The sequence below is a fragment of the Centroberyx affinis genome, unplaced genomic scaffold, assembly GCF_046629955.1.
Source record: "Centroberyx affinis isolate AG114_WGS23_722 - 3 ecotype Tasmania unplaced genomic scaffold, CSIRO-AGI_Caff_v1 ptg005908l_1, whole genome shotgun sequence".
NCBI lineage: Eukaryota > Metazoa > Chordata > Actinopteri > Beryciformes > Berycidae > Centroberyx > Centroberyx affinis.
This window is the reverse complement of record NW_027283002.1, coordinates 96245-116321: the sequence shown is the minus strand read 5'-3', so window position 1 is coordinate 116321 and position 20077 is coordinate 96245. Positions and strand designations below refer to the sequence as shown.

The following is a 20077-nucleotide window of genomic DNA, read 5'->3' as shown; positions in this document are numbered from 1 at the left end:
TTCCTTTAGATTTAGGTTGAAGTTGCCCCTAATCACTGGTCAAGGCAAGCTGGCCTTTTTACATTTTAACGGTTTGAAAGTTGGGTTTGGTAACGCAAACTGATGTGAGACCGGTTTTGGGAAGCAGCTTCTACCGTGTGCCTTCCTTCATACCCTTCTTGTCCTTGTTCGATCATCTCATCATGTTCCTGTGTTTTGTACTCACTTTGTATTTGTTTTCTTCATACAACTCTAATACAATCAAACCAACACGTTACTGTGTTACGACATAAAACAAACCGTCAGAACATTGAATCAATGCAGTGACTTCTGAGAAAGCAAGTCGAGCCTTTTTAAAGCTGAATGTGTGCATTTCTCTGACTGATTTACATACTGTTGCACAATAGTTTAAAATGGCCCATGTGCATTACATTTGACAGCTGGTGTCCTAGTCTACATAATTTCTGCTTTTAACGCCCAACTCTTGATCTAAAGCATCCAAATATCAGGTGCTTTCTTAACCTGGGACTCCAAGCACCAGAATGTCCTAAATTAAGGGCGCTACAAGAATTTCCATCTGTATATTCAGTGTTAACCTCCGAATATTCAGAGTGCATTCTGGCCAAGGAGGAGGTGCAGCAGTGCATTCAAGGTAGTCGAATGGTATCATGCTAAACCTACTAGCAAACCACCCTCCACTCATCACATACTGAAAATATTATGTGCGTAATATGTACATCCAAAGCAGTGTTGATTAGGGAAACTAACTTTTTGAGACTTTCTACCCCGATCATCGTATCTGCCATCTGATATAGTATATATTTTTCCCTGTGTTCCAATGGAGCATCAGACTGGATTTATGAATGCATCTAACATGACTTGATAAGAAAAGCTGCATGGTAAACAGCACTGTGGAATGGACCCGAAGGACCTAGTTATTGTTTCCAGGGGGCTGACCTGCTTCATGGACTTGGTACTGTTTTCAAGTATCGTCTTGATTTTATTATTTGTGTAATGTTTAGGCAAAATTCCATTTGTTTCGTGACTCTTGAGTTGGGGAATATGTGTCTACGCTGTGACAATGAAGGAAGGGCACTGGATATTTGCCACTCCACCCCTTTAAAAATGTTGAAATTTAGCTTTTCATTTCTGCACTTTCCATTATTCTTATCAAAAGAATAGACAATTTTTTTTCTACACCATGTTTCACTCAGGATTTTAATTGGGAGATTTTTTATTTTTTTTTTCACAACCTGAATTTGTATGCACTTCTTTTGTTTGAATTTTGCACATGAAACAATTCCCTTACATTGTCCTTTCTCATTTGCTACCTTCTTTCTACTGTTGATGGACCCAAAGAGAGTTTAGTCCTGAGTTGCTGACATCCAGTTCGATTCTGCCATATGTGCCTGAGCTGAAACTTTTTTCTTTTGCTTTGTACATCTATATACAAATAACTAGTTTGATTCATTTTGTTTCTGTTTCCATAAGTCCATGTCCCTAATAGAAATGATCAAGTTGTGCAACAAATGAGGAATATGGGCCAATCTTAAAATCAGTGTTCATAAAGTTGCTGGACTACTGGTCTGGGATCACATCTTAGGTCAAACAAACAAAAATAATAAAAAAATGTAATCATGAAGGATAATTTTACTAGCAGGTAACATGGATTCAGTATCAAAAGAAAAGGTTACTGAATTTATACACTTCCTTATTTTAAAGTGAATTGCCTTGCAGACTTGCTTGGTTACTTCAATTCTGCAGTCCAATTTGAGATGTAAACATCCTACTAAAAAGGAGGGTAGCTGGCAGTTCTACGTATTGTGAAGCAGAGAAATGAGGCTGCATCAATTCAGTGATAGTTTCAGCGCTCTTATTTTTCTTTACTTGCATTAGAACCTTATACAACAAACATTAGTCATCTTGGCCAAAAATAATAAAGAAAACTTGCAGCAAACATTGATTCCCACAGCCAGTCACATTAGGTAGATCAAGCCACAGCAATAAATGGTATTTGGACAGTATCGTTAACCTTAATAATGGGGTACTTCAGTTTCTTTTGGCTATTAAACCAACTATTTACATTTACTTGCAGAGACTTAAGCTTGTAGCATTTATACAGCTCACTTTAAGCAAAGCAGACAAAAACTCATTGTCACCCCCTTCCAGTCTGTCATGGTTTGAGTGGATTGGAAACTCCTGTGTGGATTTTCATCAAAGTAAGCCGCTGTGAATGTGAATTCTCAAGGCTGTGAGAGGCTTGGCTGCATCAAAATGAGATTGAGCATTTCATTTACCTTGTGGGAGTCAATACAGAAGGAAATTCTGCCATCTTTCTTAACCACAAGAACCACAGGGCTGCTCCATTCACCGGTGGATGGTTCAATTACTCTATTAACGCAGGTACCGTTCTCTCTGGGATGCAGTACATTCTCTGTCTGACTGGAGTAATATTCTTCCAGTGGATGTCCACGTCAGTACTTCCTGGCTTCTCCTCAAACAAGTCTGGGAGAGTGATGAACTCTAGCTTTTCCTTCTGGACTTTGGAGAGGTGAGAGAAGTCAAGAGTGGCAGAGCTAGAGGAGTAAACTCATTCAGCACGTCATCCTTTTCCCCATTGCTCGCACAAACAGCTGCTGACTGGGTGGTTTCCTGGGTCCTCCAGGGTTTCAGCAGGTTGATGTGGAATGCCTCTTTGGGGTTTCTCCTCTCTGGCATCTCTCTCTCATACGTGGTGGGCCCCAGCTTCTTTGGGATAATATAGGAGTCCTGCCATTTGGCCAACAGCTTGTTCTCCATTGTGGGAAGGAGTAGAAAAAGATGGCTTGAAGGATCTTACCCTGGCTGACTGGTCAAACCAAGTTTGTTGGCTGTTGGACCTTCTCAATGTTCCTGCACACAAGCTTAGCTGCCTGCTTCATTCTCTCTCGTCTGCAGCATAAAAGAAGGAACACTAGCCAGCTTCTTCCCCAGGGTGGCTCCCAGACTGGAGAACATCAACTAGACCGTCAGTCTGCAGATGGTATGGGTTCGTCCAAATTCTCTCCACTCCTAGTAACCTATACACATGCCTGAGCGTGTTTGGTATACTATGGCCTAGATTCAAGATCCCCTCCTTGAGACCTTGTGGTACCACCAGGAGTTCAGACGTGGACTCCTCAGACCGGTAGTACAGCAGACCCAGGACATAGCCAACCCTGGAAGGAAATTTTGTCTCCCCTTGCTGCATAGGTAATGCTTGCTTCAAAATAGTCTGAAGTCAGAAAGTGGCTCAATAGCAATACTCCCTTCAACTCTTGACATCGTTTCCTGACATCTCCGTCTCCTACTTGTTCTCACTTTTACAGCACTATGAGTGGAAAGTACTGTATTGGCTAAAAACATCAAAGACTGAGCTTCCTGGTCTGCACTGACTGGCACCTGAGCTGCCTGCTCCAGCTCCAGCAAGAAGCTGCTCAAATGTGATCAAGTACTGCTCAATGTTGTCATCATCTTCCAGCTTGGGAACAGCTAACTGGGACCAGACCCTCCCGGTGAGCTCATTCTGGGCAGGGGACTGAGGAACGGGGGCCTCCTGGCTCTGAGGCAGTGGAGGTGGCTAGGGCTCATCACACTGCTGGCTCTCGAAGTCATCTCCTCTATGTGCCTGGTGACCTGGCACTGCTGTTTAGGCCCCATGGCAGCCCTTCTCCTGGTGGCAACTCACTCCATTCTTCTGACACCAAAATGATTTGCTGCTTGGTTAAGACGTAAACACCCTACTAAAAAGGATGGTAGCCAGTAGTTCCAGTTATTATAGTGGAGAAATGAAGCTGCATCACTCCAGTGTAAAGTTTCTCATAGGTGTTTTTCTTTACTTCCATGAGAACTTTACACACTGTACATTGGTCATCTCGGCCAAAATAACAAGACAGAAAAGATAAAGCCACGGCAATAAATAGTATTTGGACAGTACCATTAACCTTAGTAATAGGGGTACATAAATCTCTATAGGCTATAAATCAACTATTTACATTTACATGCACACTTTAGCCTTCATACATTTCCCAAATACATTTATTGAGTCGACTTAACTAGGACTGGCGAGAAGAAAACAAAAACCAGAGACAAACTTAATTGGACCTCAGAAAAACAAAGGAACGGGAAGGTTAGGGAACTGTAACTAAACAAACTTATAACCGATGTTGTGCTGTAACTGGACCTAAAGTGTATTAATCAACTAAACTGGCTCCTTATTTAGAAAATGAATACATAACAGATCATAGCACAAACTGTGTTAGCAATTGAGAATGTATATTGAGTTTTTTTTCCACCTGATTTGTGAGGGAGTGTATGCAGCTCCCCCACACCAATGTCTTTTCCAATTTCTGCTCCGACTTTGTAAATAAAAAGGTTCATGCAATTATGTATATTTGCCAAAAAATATGCAAAGAGCAAACAAATATTGCTGGAAAGAGATTGAGAATGTACTACAAATATGTACTTAAGGGAAATAAAGTTATTCTTTTTGTGGGGATTTGACATGACTTCTGTTAATGCTAGGTTCTTGCAAAGTAGAGAATACAGTTTTCATTCAAATTCTGTTTAATAAGAAATTAAGCATTGTAAAAAGAACATGATTAGTGAATGAAGGATGAAACATAAGCGACAAATGCCAACTTCCTCAATATGATCCATATATGAACAATTATTAGTTTGCTCAATAGATTTGCTTATTAAAAAGATAGCTAAGTTAAATGGTTACAAGTATAGACAGAACCACATGAAGCACTTTTTGATTTGACTACAGGACTGGGAAAAAAGGGCATGCATGACTGAAAAAATATCAAAACCTAGTGCAACAGTAAATTACACAAATTGTCAAACATTAAGATCAAAATACCATTCAATTCTACCCCAAAAAGTATTTATTGGTTAAGTAAGAAAAGCCTTAGGGTAATTTTTTTTAGATATTAAGATTTACAAAGTAAGATGCATTGTTTCAGTGTTTAAGGTAAATGAAACCCAAAATCAGCATAAGACTTATATTTTGTTGTCACTCTGCATATGCAAATCTGAGCAATTTCCATTTCCATAACCTATTTCAATTGGTGACTCCACTTTAAGTCCAAATTTAAGTCCCTCTCCAATAACTGAATAAACAATTTGATTATTTTTTTTATTATTATTTATTTTTTAAGATTATTTTTGTGACATTTCAGCCTTTACTTGTGAACAGAGAGGTATTCTGAATGGGATAATGACTGACATAGGAATACATCTCTTTTTGAGATCAACTGTTTTCAGAGAATTTTCTGAAGTTAAACGGGGTGATGAGGTCCCTGGAGGAGGTCAATGAACCTCACTTCACACTTACATCATAATTGCTCCATATCACTAATTGGCTCTACTTCATTCACTCCTCAAGTACCTCAGTTTACCCTCATTTTGCTAAACAGCACATTGGTTGGCATTCTTTTCCTCTAATAAGTGCCATTTCACTGACTTCGTTATTGATCAAAGCTGTTGGCCACTTCATGTACGCAAATACAGCCGATTTCATTGATTAACACACCATCAACCAGAGAGGGGGAACTAATTGGTGAAATCCGCTGTAGTGTTTGACTGGAATGAAAACTGGCAGACTCTTGGCCCTCCATGGCACATGGTTGAGAGCAACTGCACTAGACTTTGTGGCAATGACAATCTATGTTGAAACATAAAGCTAAACAGTTTTGGGTTTCTTTTCCCTCTTCTAAAGACAAATATGTTGAAGAGCAAAGAATTCCACATATCTGGGTCATGTGAAAAGAATATAATATAAACAAAAGCCCTTACCTCTTCAACAATCTGCCTTTTCAACTCCCACCTCTTTGAGTTGGAGAGTAAAAACACTTAAAAAAGTATTACTAATAACTTTATGCTTCTTTACGTTAATTCTACTTGCGGGGAGGTGGCGGGCCAGGCGGAGGAGGGGGTGGAGGAGCAAAAGGGTACGGCGGTTGCCCTATAAAGCCCATGAGCGCGGGCTGCAGCGGGGCAAACTGCTGAGCCATCAGAGGCTGGGGCCCCCCTGCGGGTGGAGGAGGAGGAGGCTGGCCAAACTGACCCTGCGTCTGGTTCGACTGATCCTGACCTCCGCTGCCACTGGACTGGCCTCCGCTCCTGGAGGCGTAGCCCCCGGTCCCGCTGTAGCTCGGGAACTTGTCTGAACCGGAGCTGTAGCTGTTCCTGCCGTCCCGGCTGCGGTCCCTGTAGGAGGAAGATGAGCGGTCTCCGTCCCGGCTGTTGCGGCTGTCACGATTGAAGCCACTGCGGCCGTCTTTGCTGCCCCCGCCGCCGGAGCGCATGCGCCGATCACACTCTTCCTGGTACATCAAGTTAGGGTTGTTGGAGCTGCTGCCACGGTAACGCATCCTGCCACCTGTAACAAGCAGAAAAGCATGCTGCATCAGAAAACTGTGCAGTATCCTTTTCAAACTATGCTGATGTTGTACCTTTCGTCTTCACATTTATAGACCCAGTTCCAACATGTTTCCATCTATTCCATTCTATGTTTGACTGCTGTGTTTGAAAGTGAAAACCCTCTAACGGTCCTCCTTACCCCCTCCTCCCCCGCGGCCCGAGTCGACGAGCTGAAGCAGTTTAGGGTTGATGGCCTGCCGGGCCTCCTCCAACACTCGGACGAGGTCACGGGCCTGCCGCAGGTTCCCCGGGGTGAAGAAGGTGTAGGCGGTGCCCTTGTTGGTGCTGCGGGCCGTGCGTCCGATACGGTGGACATAATCCTCAGAAGAGTTGGGATAGTCATAGTTGATTACAAACTTGACATCTTCCACATCTTTTGGAGAAAAGAGCCATGGGTGTTACAGCATGGGAGAAAGGAGAAAGATGATGATTTCAAAGCAGGAAAAAGCTACGAAAAGGAAGAATGCTAATTTTAATTCCACTTCGGCTGGCGGGTTGACAGAAACTATTTCTCAATTTATATACTATTACCATTATTTTTATTGGTTACTATAAAGAAGTAAAATAGGTTTATAACATATTTTGGATAACAAATCAGGAACCTGCGCACAAAACACTTACCTGCTCAACACAAAGCATAAAAAATCCACACATCCAACGAGGAGTAAAATTACATTTTATATTTGCTTCTAAATTTCACTTCATTTAAAGACCACGAGAAATTGTCAAAGTCCAACACAACCGTCAGACCCAATGAGACTTGATCTATAGCCATTGACATATAAAGTATAAGGAAACTAACTCGCTAAACATGTTTAGGTTTCATAAACGTCACACTCAAGTATGGACAAAAGGTAGAACTGTTTTATGGGTTGAAACATAGGAGTCTGTTTCTCATTACAGAAGACATGGGGCTCTGACAGCACTGCTGAGTCCGATCAATAAGTCTCCCTTTTCCCCTCCATCATAACAGAGGGAAGCCATTTTATTAATCACAATCTAATAAATAACAGAATGAATGCACCCTAACAATAATGAGCACTTGATGGAGGACGAAAACAGTTCCTGTACTTAGCAGGGACAAAGCTGTGCTGCACTGTGACTTTAATATGGGCAAGATGGAAGTACCTGAATGTATGATGAGCTCATGGTGGAGATAGGAGAAAGGGGTGGTGAGGTACTTACCCCCTTCATGTTGTTTTTACAAAGGTAGCCAGTCACCCCCTGATCAGTCCTGGTTCATTTGGAGGGGCTGAGGGGGGAGGGAGACGGGATTCCCCCCCTCCACTTTTGCGCACACCGGCAACGTCAGACGGGAGCAGAACCTTTTAACCTCGAGAGAGACACACAACGGCTGGTTCTGCTGCTCTCGCCGCATTGCAGGACCCTCCTCAGACCCTGGCCAGGACTGGATCCAGACGAGCCCCGCTAACTCTCTCTCTCCCCTGTCTGTCTGCTTTTTGGACGGACCGATGGGCAGACAAATAGGCACCTCAGGCCGGTCCCAAGGAGAGCTCACTGGATTTACAAACTCTGACACTACTGGACGGGCGGGCGGGCGGGCGGGCAGGCAGGGGGGAACTTAGGTACCAAAGGAGAATAGGAGGGGCCTTATCCCTCTAAAACTAGCCAAGCTTCTACTTTAATGTGACTGAGGGGGTAGAAGCCCCGGTAGTGACAGCAGCACAGACTGCCTGTTACTGCTGCCAAACCCTGAGAGGAGAAGAGGGGAAAAAAGAACAAGGATACAGTCATAGGAAGCTTGGCAAGTCAAAGTTACTTCACTTCTGCCCCCTTCTCACTTGCAGAGTTATCCTGCTAAGAGGTTAGAGGTGAAACTAGTCAACAGCCTGCCTGATTTCTCGGTGGACCTGGGATACCTCAACTGTCATCTGCAAAATATAACATTATGTACCTTTTGCAGAAAAATATCAATATAATTTGTTATTCATATATGGAGGAATGTATAATATGAACAACATCATCATTTAATTTGTATTGACACCGTAAAGGAGACATGAGAAAGGGTTCTCAGGAGCATCTGCCCCCCACACCCCTCCTTTCAGGCAGCGTGCCAAAGAGCCCCGGTTGTAGGAAGCATTTAACTGCAGTAACAAGAAACAGACTGTAAACCCACGGTGGACCAGAAGGCTTTAGAGCCTCCATCTCGGACGCAGTTTGTTAAACTGTCGATTATCTAGAGTTAGGGGGTCCTACTGTACAATGTGCTCAATTCATTTCCTGGTACATCACTAAATCCAAATTGGTATTTTTTGGTTAGTATTTTCAGACTTCCAATTATGAGCAATAATACATGTTTTACCAGCTGTACATTATGGAAAATCCTTACCGCAATATCCTATATAAAAATTATCACATTGTCATAATTTCAACCGGAAAATGGGCAGCAGAACACAATTTTACCCTTAATGTTGTGCAAGAAATGTAGATATACATGTATACATGCTATCCCATGTGTATCACAACATGATATCAGCATTGAATAGTGCTGAAAACTTTATATATGTGAGAATGTGAATTATTCAGTATTGTGTCACTTATGACCTGATGATTATGACTATTACACGTTTTGGTAAACTATTATTACTACTACCTGTTACCAGTTTTATTTTATTTATTTTTATTTTTTGGCCTGTGCAGAAGTCGGTATCAATTGGCCAAGTATGTCTACGCAGTAATGTATGGTTACTCGCTCAACTCTGCCAATTTTAGTGTCCTGTATACTTACCTATTTGTCAAGCCAATATTGCAATCTTAATTCAGACTACAGAGAAAAGTTCCAAATGAATAGCTGCATTTGTATTTGAATATATAAATTTGACTCTGCTAGTCCTTCAGGTATAATACACTAAAAGTATTATTAACAGTAAAAAGTATCCAGAGTAAATGCAGAAAGAAGGAGAGATGAGAAAATTATGTGAGAGATTGTGTAGCCTTATCCATATGCATGTGAGGAGACATACCCAGACCACGAGACGCCACATCGGTGGCAATTAGAATGGGAGCTTTGCCACTCCGGAATTCTGTGGAATTTAACAAAATAGTAGAAATATTAGAGAAACAAATGACATCAAGAATAAAAAGACTCATTTTGACAATCTCTGGTAAGTTTTTTAAGCTCACAGAATTCCTTAGATATTAGCTATGATTGTGTGAATAATGAAATCTTGTAATGTGAGATGTGTTTTTAATATTCTGTTTTTAATATTCTGTACTGTGCACAGGCCCTTCCGCTATGAAAGATGAACAATATTAATTCAGACAAGATGACATGATGCACAGCAGCAAACGAAAAAGGATGGAAGTACTGTAAATGGCAGAGTATTATAGGAATTCAACTATAAGCACTCACCTGTGAGTACCCAGTCTCTTTCTGGCTGGCTCTTGTCTCCATGGATACACATGGCTGGCCACCTAGAATACAAAACCACAAAGAAGTTGTAAGAATGGCAAAGACACTTTGTAGGCTTCCTGTCTATATCATACATCTGAGTGGTTCATCCTAGACTCATGTTTCAGAACTGTGATCTGGTTTATACAGACACAGTCTCAGTATCTCTAAACATCTTGCTCTCTCACCCGTCTCGTCTCATCCTCCTGGTAAGCTCGTCACAACGCTTCTTGGTCTCCACAAAGATGATGGTCTTGTTCTCCTTTTCAGCCATGATCTCCTCCATCAGCTGGATGAGTCTAAGGCAGGGAAAGACAGAAAGACAGTCAACTCATGGCACAACAGCAACACTGAACTCAGAGTTTAGGCTGTGTGAAAGGAAGAGGCCATACTTATTTAACCCATGCTGTTAGAGCTGTTACTGTTAGTAAGATGATCAGGGCATACAGCTAATAATCTCACTACCATAGGTTGTATAGCTCCCTATTGGCTCCTTACTTGTTGTCCTTCTCAGTCTCCATGCAGACATCAACTATCTGCAGGATGTTGTGGTTGGCACTGAGCTCCAGGGCGCCAACGTTAATCTGGACATACTCCCTCAGGAAGTCCTCAGCAAGCTGCCGAACCTCCTTAGGCCAGGTAGCGCTCCACATCAGGGTCTGTCTGTCAGGCTGAGAATAAAGAGACAGAAACACAGAGAGTACGCAGTTGGTTTAATGCTAAACTGTGGGGGCTTAGCTGCAAAATACTTCTACATTAGAAAGTCTACAGTATTATTTTACATTCAATAGTCATGGTACTTGAACCAGTTTCTTAAAGTGCCTTTACTGTAACTTTCTCCTACCCTGATCTGGTCCACTATCTTGCGAATCTGCGGTTCAAAGCCCATGTCCAGCATGCGGTCGGCCTCATCCAGCACTAGATAGGTGCAGCGGCGCAGGTTCGTCTTCCCTGCCTCCAGGAAATCAATGAGGCGACCAGGTGTGGCGATGCAGATCTCAACACCTAGAGTCACACAAAAAGCAGCATTAGACCATCTCAAAACAAAAGGGCCACGCAGAACCCTCGGAGCGCTGTATAAGGGAAATACAGTGTGCACTCATACACCAGGCAATACGGTATCAGTCACACAAGCATGAGCCAGCTAATTCACATACCAGGAAGTAGCTCAGTGATTTTCTAACTGAAGTGGCTAAGTCAACACATTAATTAAATATTTTGTTCAGTGATTACACAGTTACAACACTGTGCTACCACAGCACTTTGGTGTTAGCAGGTGGAGATTTTAACGTCAACATAGTTTCACTCACTCCAGTCATGCACACCCCCTCCACCCGAGCACCTAGAAAGCACTACCACACTTGTATAATAACAAACTCCTTTAAAAATACAACTGACAGAAGGGATAGAATAGAAAGATATGAGACAACAAGCCATGACTTATACTAAGGCCTTATGGCTCCAAAGAAAATTTTTAAATTCAATACCCACTTTTAAAGTAAATAAATCATTCTAAAGTATAAAAAAACATATAAAGCCTTAATAAACAGGATATTTGACATACTATGATCAGGTTTTATTATGAATTAATTGATACTCAAACTATTTGGAATAGTCTATTGCGTGCACTTAATTCTCAATTGTCTACAGCTATACCCACCCCTCTCCAGGTCTCGAATCTGCGGTCCTTTGGGTGCTCCACCATAGACGCAGGTGCTCTTGATACGGGAGGACTTGCCGTAGTCGTACGCCACCTGTTGAACCTGCTGAGCCAGCTCTCTGGTTGGAGCCAGAACCAGACACTGAGGACAAAGGAGGAGGGATAGGTTTTACAGACACACATATGCCCAAACAAAGATGGCATGATTTTGAATAAGACACCTCTATTCAAACTGGAAACATTTACTATGGCATTTATACTTACAATTGGTCCATCGCCCCTCTCTAGATAGGGCTGGTGGTTGATGTGCACGATAGCAGGAAGAAGATACTGCAGTCAACAGAGAAACACAAAGATTGAAATAGCAAACCTGCATATAAAATGATTATGTCTGATTAAATAAAACGTTTAACTGCAGTGATCATGTTTGTGTTTTTATAGCAGCATCATTGCACAGCTGTTGGTTTCAAGATGTTGGATACAAATATGAGACTGTCTTCAAAAATGTAGAAGTGCAGCTGCACATCAGGTTTTCTGTGCAGCTGTCTCCACTCACACAGTATGCATTATGTGTCTATGCTCTAGAGAGTGAGAAACAGAGATACCCGCAACTGTTTGCTACAAGTGTGTGTGTGTGTGTTTTTTTAAGTGTGCATAAGCCTTTGTGCATGTGTGTGTGTGTGTTTATGCAATATCTTATTGAATCAAGGCTTTTCTGTATTTTAGTGTGTGTCTGTTATATATGTCAAGTTGGTGTGTGTACACCACAGGTATGTCGTGGGATATCGCACATATTTCTAATTTAGTCATCCATAATTAATTAAGCTGTTGTTGCTGTTAGCAACAGCTGTATGTAACAACTGTGAGTAAATGCAGTAGCAATTGTAACTGAATCCAAATATGTTAGTAATCCATACTCCTCCCCCATATTTCTAACCAATACAGTCTACACAATGCGTTTAAATTGACTCCAGCATACGTTTACAGAACATCACGATTGTTTACATTGTACTGGTTATTTTTGTTTTTCTGACTTAAAACAATCTGGAGATCATCGACCGAAAGAAAGTCCCACAGCCACCAAGTTTGGTGGATGGGTTTCAACTCTCCCCCACTACACCATTCAGCCAGATGGTGGTGCTATAACACACACTTTAAGACACTTTACACATTGGCCAGTAACTCCTGAAGTCTAGAATCACTTCTTTCACTCAACATGAATATGCAGCTCATACTGGTTTAATTTCTGCCTTGATAGTTTCGTGGAATTTTGAATTTTATGCTAAAGCTCTTTTTTCACCATTTCTCCCACAAACTTGATCAAATCTCCTTGAAATTTTGCACACAGCATATTTGGACTTCCTGGGTTCCTGGGCTAGTACACAGACTTTTGAAATTCCAAAGTGATGTGAAGATGTGCAAACAGGAAGTATGCTTTTTATACGCTTAAATCTAGAGAAACCAAACTTCACATAAATGTTTGGGATACCTGTCAGGTGGGTCAGACCACATATGGTTGTGTTCCCTAGTGCCACCATCAGGCCAACCTTGCATCAACACTTGTTTTATCTTTTAAATTACTCATGCAAAATTGACTCAACTGCCACCAAATTCTGCACACAACATATTCCAGCTGCCTACATCATGACTGATACACACAACCATTTAGCCAAGTCAAATGAGGCTGACAGTGAAAATGCACAAACCTAAACATTTAATGCTAGAGCAATCAAACTTGCTGTGAGGACAAATTTTGCAAACTGCAATATCTCAGGCATTTATGTGTGTTTGGGCCATGGGTTTGGACCCTGCTAATGGTCACTTGTGGCTATATTTAGTTGTTTTTTAACTGTTTTTATTGCTTATTTTACACTCTATTTGAGTGTGTATATTCTATTTGTCTTTATCCCTGCTGTATAATATTCATTTTGCTGCGGCAACAACCTAATTTCCCCATGGGGATCAATAAAGTTTCATTATGCTAGATGGTTAGCATGGTATCCTTACAGCCAGCGTCTTTCCGGAGCCAGTCTGAGCAATTCCCACCATGTCTCTGCCGCTCAGGGCGAGGGGGAAGCCCTGAGCCTGGATGGCTGTAGGCTCCTTGAAGTTCTGCTGCATCAGCACATCCATCACATACTCTGGCAGAAGAGGGAGGGAGACACACAGGAAGACAGTTTTTATAAGGATTTACCTTCTTATAAATTATTTTCCCCTTGTAAATATACCACTAGACTTTTTACAACCCATTTTAATTTTACAAATAATGCAATTGGTCATTTGTTGTATTGTTTTCCCAGGTAAGTGGCTTCAAAATTGCAATGAAGACAGTTTGAGACATTTTGAAGTCCTTAGCAACTACATGAAAGATACTATAGTGTGTGAATGATGCATAATGGTTCCCGAATATTAATTATGCAGATTTTGTAATGGGTGTAATCTATGTTGGCTCACTCACGAGGAAACTGTGCCTGGTGAAAACTGGTAACAGCCTTTGGACAGCCAGAGCCTCTGATGGTGATCTCCTTCTTTCTGCGAAACTCATCTATGTCATACTGGATATGAGAGCGACAGAGGGAAAAAAAATACATTCTGGACAGTGTCTCAAAAACATACAGTCACATGCAGGGAAAGAGTGAGAGAGAGAGAGAGAGAGAGTGGTTTACCTGAGTCATGCGTTGGACCTCTGGGTGCTCAGCGTAGAAGTTCTTATCAAATTTCGGCAGCTCGTCAAGGTTCCACTTCTTCTTGCGGAGCCGGTCCCCTGGATTCCCAAACTTCATGGGCGGGGGGCCGCCTCGACCGCTCATGGAGCCAAACCGAGGCCTGGAGAAGGGTCAGGAGGTCAGGAGCACAGTGAGTTCATCTTGGAGCAGAGCAGGCTCCAGTTTTACCCGAGGGAGGTGTAATTTTAGACATGTTTGTCCACTTTATACCGAAACCTGGATGTCAACATTTGCTGTGTCAGTATTGTAGTTTGATATTAGATTGATAGATAGATAGATAGATAGATAGATAGATAGATAGATAGATATTTTGTTCCTGGCAGTGTACCACAATAATCCAACCCAAGCATAATAAAGTACATGTACATTATAGACACAAAATATTAAACTCTAATGTCATTTATATACATACCTACATATCCATAATATACATAGACATATATATACGTACCATGACCGAAAAGTAGGAAGAAGAAAAACTTAGTACCTGCCCCTTTAATCTTATCTTGTTAAAAAACAACATTGTACAACATGCATCCAGTAAAGGAAATTCAACGTTATAACCAAGAACAAAGAATATGTGGATTGTTTTCATGCCATAACTTACCTATCTCGTCCACGGTCCCTATCTCTGTCCCCATACGAGGAACTCCCTCTCATGTTGACGAAAAATACTCTAGCCTTCTCCACAAATTTGCAGAACCCGGGTTGTCTTCGGCAAATTACAGAATATGCAGAGCCTTGGCCTTCGCAAAAGACTAAGACTTTGTTGGCTCTTTGCTAAACTTGGCGGTTTGAAACCTGCATGACAAGCTATAAGGATTTTGTTTGGCAATTGTTATATGCGTCACGTCGTCGACTGCTTTCGCTCTCTGGACTCTGGCGTCTCGCCCTCTTTCTCGACGTAACTTCAAGCTAGAATATTGACGTAGCTTCGTTTCAATATAACGGACATTACGTACAAAACTCCGCAAAGTAATAATGGTGAATTTGGTTCTTATATACATTCGCGCTTTTTGACAGTGGGTGGCGGTGTGTGAGAAGCTGCGAGAAGTTATTTTGGCGTTTAAATAGTAGAGGAAGACAACCCTCCAGGAAGTGCAAGCTTGGTTTACTGTAAAATGTAAGCTATAAAGCCCAAGCTGTGTAGTTACTAGTCGGTATGACAGTAGGATAACCAGCTAAGTTCAAAGTGGCCCTAAAGGAAATGCCTTTGTTAATACAAAATAGAGGAGTTGAACGGCCAAGCTCGACAGCGGAACTGTTCGACAAATATCCACATTTACAGGTTGGTTGTCGGCCAGCGAGATAGCTAACGTTAGCTAGCTTGCTAAGAAGCTGTCATCCTGGTTAACGAAATACGAAATAGTAACGTTAGCAAACCCATAGTACATGCAGCGCATATGCAACTAGCCCCGGGAGAAAGACCAGAGAGAGTGGCATTTAGCAGCGATATTACCAACGGGGCCAGACCAAGGAGGTTCTATATGGCCAGACTTGGGCTGTGACCACAGACGAGATGACCACAGCCATGATGTAACTGATGAACAACGTGTAACGTTAGGTTACATTCACAGTCAAATGTATGATCTCGATTGATCTATCAATCATATTCATGTACTTGACTGACATCGTCCTGAAAGAAATGTTTTTTCACCTGTTCAAGGAGAAAAACAATGAGATGCAGTCAACACCAAAAGTTCACCGTTGCCAGGCAACGCAGGTGCTATCTATCTGGTGAAGCGTTTTTGACTGTTTTCCCACAATAAAGTTACAGTATGTCTAATTACACAAATATCTTTCAGTAGTATGAGTTTATGCTTCAGCGAGTCTGTATAGATGAATGAATACATTCACCTATGAAATAAGTTGATATCCTCGCGGCTTATATTCGTTTCAATGTGATACATTTAACGTTTACAGCTGCAGGTGTCGAAATGTACTTTTTTGTGAGGTAATATATTTTACTTTTATGTCACAGGAAAATGCAAGAGCATTTCATGCCAAGCCATTTGCTGATGTTGACCCAAAGTGCCTCCTGTATGTCCAACAAAGAGAGTTTGCTGCAACAACACCGGCAGACAGTAAGTATAACTACCAGGGAGCTAGTTAAATCAAAACCGATCATTCAAATGTCAGCCATAGAGGTATTAAACCCCCTTGATCATGTCATTCCATTCTCCCAGATCACCAAAGTGTATGCAGCATCCAGCATATCTTTACAAAGGAAACATCCACCCTAAAACACTTTTAACACAGTTTAAAAAAAAAAACAGCTGCTGGTGATGTACCTTGCATTCCTGGGTACATTTTGTTGTTTGGTGGTGTATTTTTCTTCTTCCTGCAGATTCCTAGACAACGTGATATCATGTCAGCGCAGGTACAATGGAATAAAAAAAAAAATCCAATAATTTTCCTTCCTTCCTGGGTATGAAAAAATGACGTTCCTATTTGATATGAACTCATACATTTAAACATGCTAGCCTCTAACTGTCTCATAAATTGCACTGTAATTTACCATCCCTGCCTTATAATGATAATGCCTGCTTTCTTCTCTTTTCTAACCCAGATTGTGTTTCTGTCATTGGATCTGATGATGCCACCACCTGCCACTTAGTCATGCTGCGACACACAGGTAATGTTCCTTCACTAGCTTTGTGCTCTGTATGTAATTCTCTCTGTGTATGTAGAGTAAGTAAGTAAATGTCTGCCTTGACATAGTTTCATTATTTCTCAGGAAGTGGAGCTGTTTGCCTTGCACACTGCGATGGTTCCAGCACCTGGAGTGAAGTCCCGCTCATTGTGAAAGCTGTCACATCGCTGAGTAACCTCACTAAGGAGGGCAGGTATGAAACACACACACATATGCAGAGTAAGAGTGCGCATTATCAAATTTACTAGATAAGATAAAGACGAGATTCAATTTTAATGATCCCCATGGAGAAACTGTAATGTTGTAGCAGCAATAGTAACAGCATAAAGCACAATAAAAAACATTCTAAATAGGCATAAATATATACCAAGGATATATATCATTTTATTATTATGTTTTCATTATCATTTTGGACGTCCTAATCAAATGCCCCTTATTTCCTTCACTTTGCAGACTGGAGCTCCATCTTGTAGGAGGATTTAACGATGAGTCAAAGACTTCCCATAAACTCAGCCTTAGCCTATTGGGTAGGGTCTTGTTTAAAGTTATTTCTTGTCTTAGTGCAATACACACTGATAGCAGTTGAGCTTTGTGGAACATAAAAGTCTCTTTGCATTTTACAGCGGCATTCCACAAACAGAAAGAGGAGATTCACCTAGAAACATGCTGCATCACAGGTAAACAGCACATAACTTTTCTATTAATCTTTTTTCAGTGTGTTCACTCTTTCATATTGAGTGCTTGGAAATATTCTATCAATTATTTGTTTGTCTAATCAACCCTACTGTTCTCCCTTATTGTAGAAATGAATGATGACATTGTAGATGGAACTCACAGACCCGTGGTATATGGAATAGGTAAGTGATGAATAAGCTACAGAGTGAGAGGGATGTCATGCTTGCATGGTTAGTGATCACTGTTATATTGGTGCTTACTCTGTCTGTCTGTGTGTCTGTGTGTCTGTCTGCACAGGTGTAAATGTTAAAACCGGAGATGTGTTCCCTGCCTCATTCACTCATAAAGGACCAGCAGAGCAGCTGCGTTCAGCGCGGACCTTCACTGGGGGACAGGTAGACATGTGAATTTACATTCTGCATGAGAAGGAAGCCTATATAGGTTAATTATCATACCTGTATAACAAACAAGACAGATAATGAACAAACACGGATGTACTTTTTTCCCATAGAGTCATTTATGTGATAACTGGCTTCATTTTTGTAAACCAAGGTGACTTCTATATTAAGTATTTTTCTGTGATCCACCAGGGGTCACGATCCCCTGGTTGACACTGCTCCAAGACAGAAAATCAAAGCAAAAATTAATAATAATCCAAATGTGTGTCCCCTGCAGATGGCTGACATATATGACTCAAGTCGTGGACTCGTTAAGATCGGCCCCTGCAAGTGGTCTCCAAATCTGGATATTTCCTTCTGGCTGTCGCAAAACGATGACACCATTTTAAAGGTAAAGGCAGCTGGAAGTAATTGCCCTAAATGTTATCTATCTCTTCCTTGCCATACGTCACTATTCCTTATGTAATTACAGTGCAAACAGTTCCCACAGTAAGTGCAACAAAGCACTCCAGTGGGCAGTACAGTTCAGACTTTCTGACTCTGCTCCTTCTTCTCTCCTGCCAGTACCTGTCCACCTCTCCACTGGCAGAACCTCCACACTTTGTCCAGCACATCAAGTCCACCATCCAGTTCCTCTTAGAGCACCCCAGCTCTGACAGCCTGTTCCCAGGCGGCCAGCCCCAGCTGTACCACCGGACTGAGCAGGGGGACTGGGAGAGGGCCGCCCAGCCATAGAGCCCTACCGCCATCCTCCACCGAACCTTAAACAGGAACATGACTATTTTGCCTCTCAACTTCTTGGATACACTGTGACCCCTCTGCCCCTTATCTATGTTTTTTCTGTTCATCATGGCTTATCATGGAGATAACCCCATTGGACTGTGGATTGTGTTGTGTGTGTGTGTGTGTGTGTGTGTGTGTGTGTATGTGTATGTGTGTGTGTGTGTGTGTGTGTGTGTTGAACATCTGAGAATGGCTTTCCTGACTCAACTGGCTGGCCCCAGTAGAGTAGAGGAAGTACAAGCCGCTCTGTTCATGCCTGTGAATGGTTATTTTTCCACTCTTTTAAGGACAAAGTCTGCACCTTATACCACCTGCTGGATTGCGCTACGTATTGGTTAAAGTCTTACTATGTTTGTCTGTTTTGTCATGTCCAGTTAATGTAGAAGTTGGCCTGCTGTTAAGGAATAATTACAGATGGGGGGACTTGCTGCATGCTGCATCAACAATATAATGACAGAAGAATCATTTATTCTGAAAGTTTATTGCAAACACAGATGAGAATGCAAGTTGCTTAATTGAGGACTGTTGAAGGTTTACATTTCTCCACAAATGCACTCTCCTGATTAGAGTGGAATACAGTATTTCATTACATACATACTGCTGTATACTTGGCTTTGAATGCATACCTTTCAGAATCTGCATGTGTAAGATTGTGTATAATGCTCTTCTGCAAGGGATAATATGGGTTCCTGTCAAGTTCAAAAGAATATGATTTCCCTTGTGGGTTTTCTTTTTTTCAAACTGGAAAATGATCACATTTTAGATATCATAGAGCAACATCTAATCTAAGGCCTTTTCATCAGCTGAGATACACAAGCTGTCTATTGTAAGGTGCTTAAAGTATTCTTCAATTCAACTTGTTAAATAAATGCTCTTGACTGAACATACCTGTTGCTGCATAAATGTAAATATGGCCAAATCTAGTTTGAAGTGTTTCTGTCTTTATTTTACACAGTGATGTTTAAGTGTTCAGTTTGAATCATGGTATAGAAAATGAATGGGACTTTTGGTGCATCTTGGACAAAAGACTACAGGTTGCTGCAATAAATGATCAGCTGCAGTAAAAACGAACATTTTGTGTAGGCTGCTGTTTGATAAAACTGTATAACACAGGGGTGGCCAACTTTTTCATGTCAAGGACCCCCACATGGATATGGATTGGACCATAACCCCCACTTGAAATGATTTTGTCATAAGGAATGCCATCTGAGAAGATTGCATTTGTTGGATATAACTTTACACCAAAGTACACAATTACTTAACTGTCTATACTGTAGATGGGACAGTGGGACCTATAGGCTAAACAAAATAGTTTCCACTATAAATTCTCATTTTACTGACTTCAAG

At 41.4% G+C, this 20077-nt stretch overlaps 2 protein-coding genes across 7 annotated transcripts; one reads left to right on the top strand and one right to left on the bottom strand.

The window, feature by feature from the left end:
- Positions 1-5886: 5886 nt before the first annotated feature.
- ddx17 (DEAD-box helicase 17) lies at positions 5887-15067 on the bottom strand. Of its 5 annotated transcripts, none has more exons than XM_071547428.1 (14): positions 14829-15067; positions 14709-14714; positions 14162-14321; positions 13954-14050; positions 13503-13636; positions 11760-11825; positions 11496-11637; positions 10680-10840; positions 10334-10506; positions 10024-10134; positions 9797-9858; positions 9408-9467; positions 6563-6796; positions 5887-6382 (listed from the first exon to the last, which is right to left on the bottom strand). In XM_071547428.1, exons 1-14 carry the CDS (start codon positions 14879-14881, stop codon positions 5898-5900), a joined length of 1944 nt encoding a protein of 647 aa, XP_071403529.1. In that variant the 5' UTR covers positions 14882-15067; the 3' UTR covers positions 5887-5897. The 5 variants fall into 5 exon arrangements, with proteins under 5 accessions (XP_071403529.1, XP_071403531.1, XP_071403530.1 ...); XM_071547430.1 differs by lacking the exon at positions 14709-14714 and having other exon boundaries at positions 5887-6232; positions 6272-6382; positions 6551-6796; XM_071547429.1 differs by lacking the exon at positions 14709-14714 and having other exon boundaries at positions 5887-6232; positions 6272-6382.
- A 263-nt stretch (positions 15068-15330) lies between these two features.
- Positions 15331-19759, top strand: ntan1 (N-terminal asparagine amidase). 2 transcript variants are annotated; one of them, XM_071547418.1, is made up of 11 exons: positions 15478-15509; positions 16203-16305; positions 16569-16649; positions 16791-16856; positions 16959-17067; positions 17328-17401; positions 17498-17551; positions 17678-17731; positions 17847-17944; positions 18225-18338; positions 18512-19759. In XM_071547418.1, exons 4-11 carry the CDS (start codon positions 16841-16843, stop codon positions 18680-18682), a joined length of 690 nt encoding a protein of 229 aa, XP_071403519.1. In that variant the 5' UTR covers positions 15478-15509; positions 16203-16305; positions 16569-16649; positions 16791-16840; the 3' UTR covers positions 18683-19759. The 2 variants fall into 2 exon arrangements, with proteins under 2 accessions (XP_071403518.1, XP_071403519.1); XM_071547417.1 differs by lacking the exon at positions 16569-16649 and having other exon boundaries at positions 15331-15509.
- The last annotated feature ends 318 nt before the right edge of the window (positions 19760-20077 follow it).

Excerpts from the sequence above, each read along its gene's own strand:
- ddx17 (XM_071547427.1), bottom strand. The coding sequence starts at position 14,881 with ATGAGAGGGAGTTCCTCGTATGGGGACAGAGATAGGGACCGTGGACGA. Across the intron at positions 10,135-10,333 it reads GAGACTGAGAAGGACAACAA|ACTCATCCAGCTGATGGAGG; the intron begins GTAAGGAGCCAA and ends TCCCTGCCTTAG. Across the intron at positions 9,468-9,796 it reads AAGAGACTGGGTACTCACAG|AATTCCGGAGTGGCAAAGCT; the intron begins GTGAGTGCTTAT and ends TAAATTCCACAG.
- ntan1 (XM_071547417.1), top strand. The coding sequence starts at position 15,429 with ATGCCTTTGTTAATACAAAATAGAGGAGTTGAACGGCCAAGCTCGACA. Across the intron at positions 17,552-17,677 it reads AGAAACATGCTGCATCACAG|AAATGAATGATGACATTGTA; the intron begins GTAAACAGCACA and ends CCCTTATTGTAG. Across the intron at positions 17,945-18,224 it reads GGACCTTCACTGGGGGACAG|ATGGCTGACATATATGACTC; the intron begins GTAGACATGTGA and ends TGTCCCCTGCAG.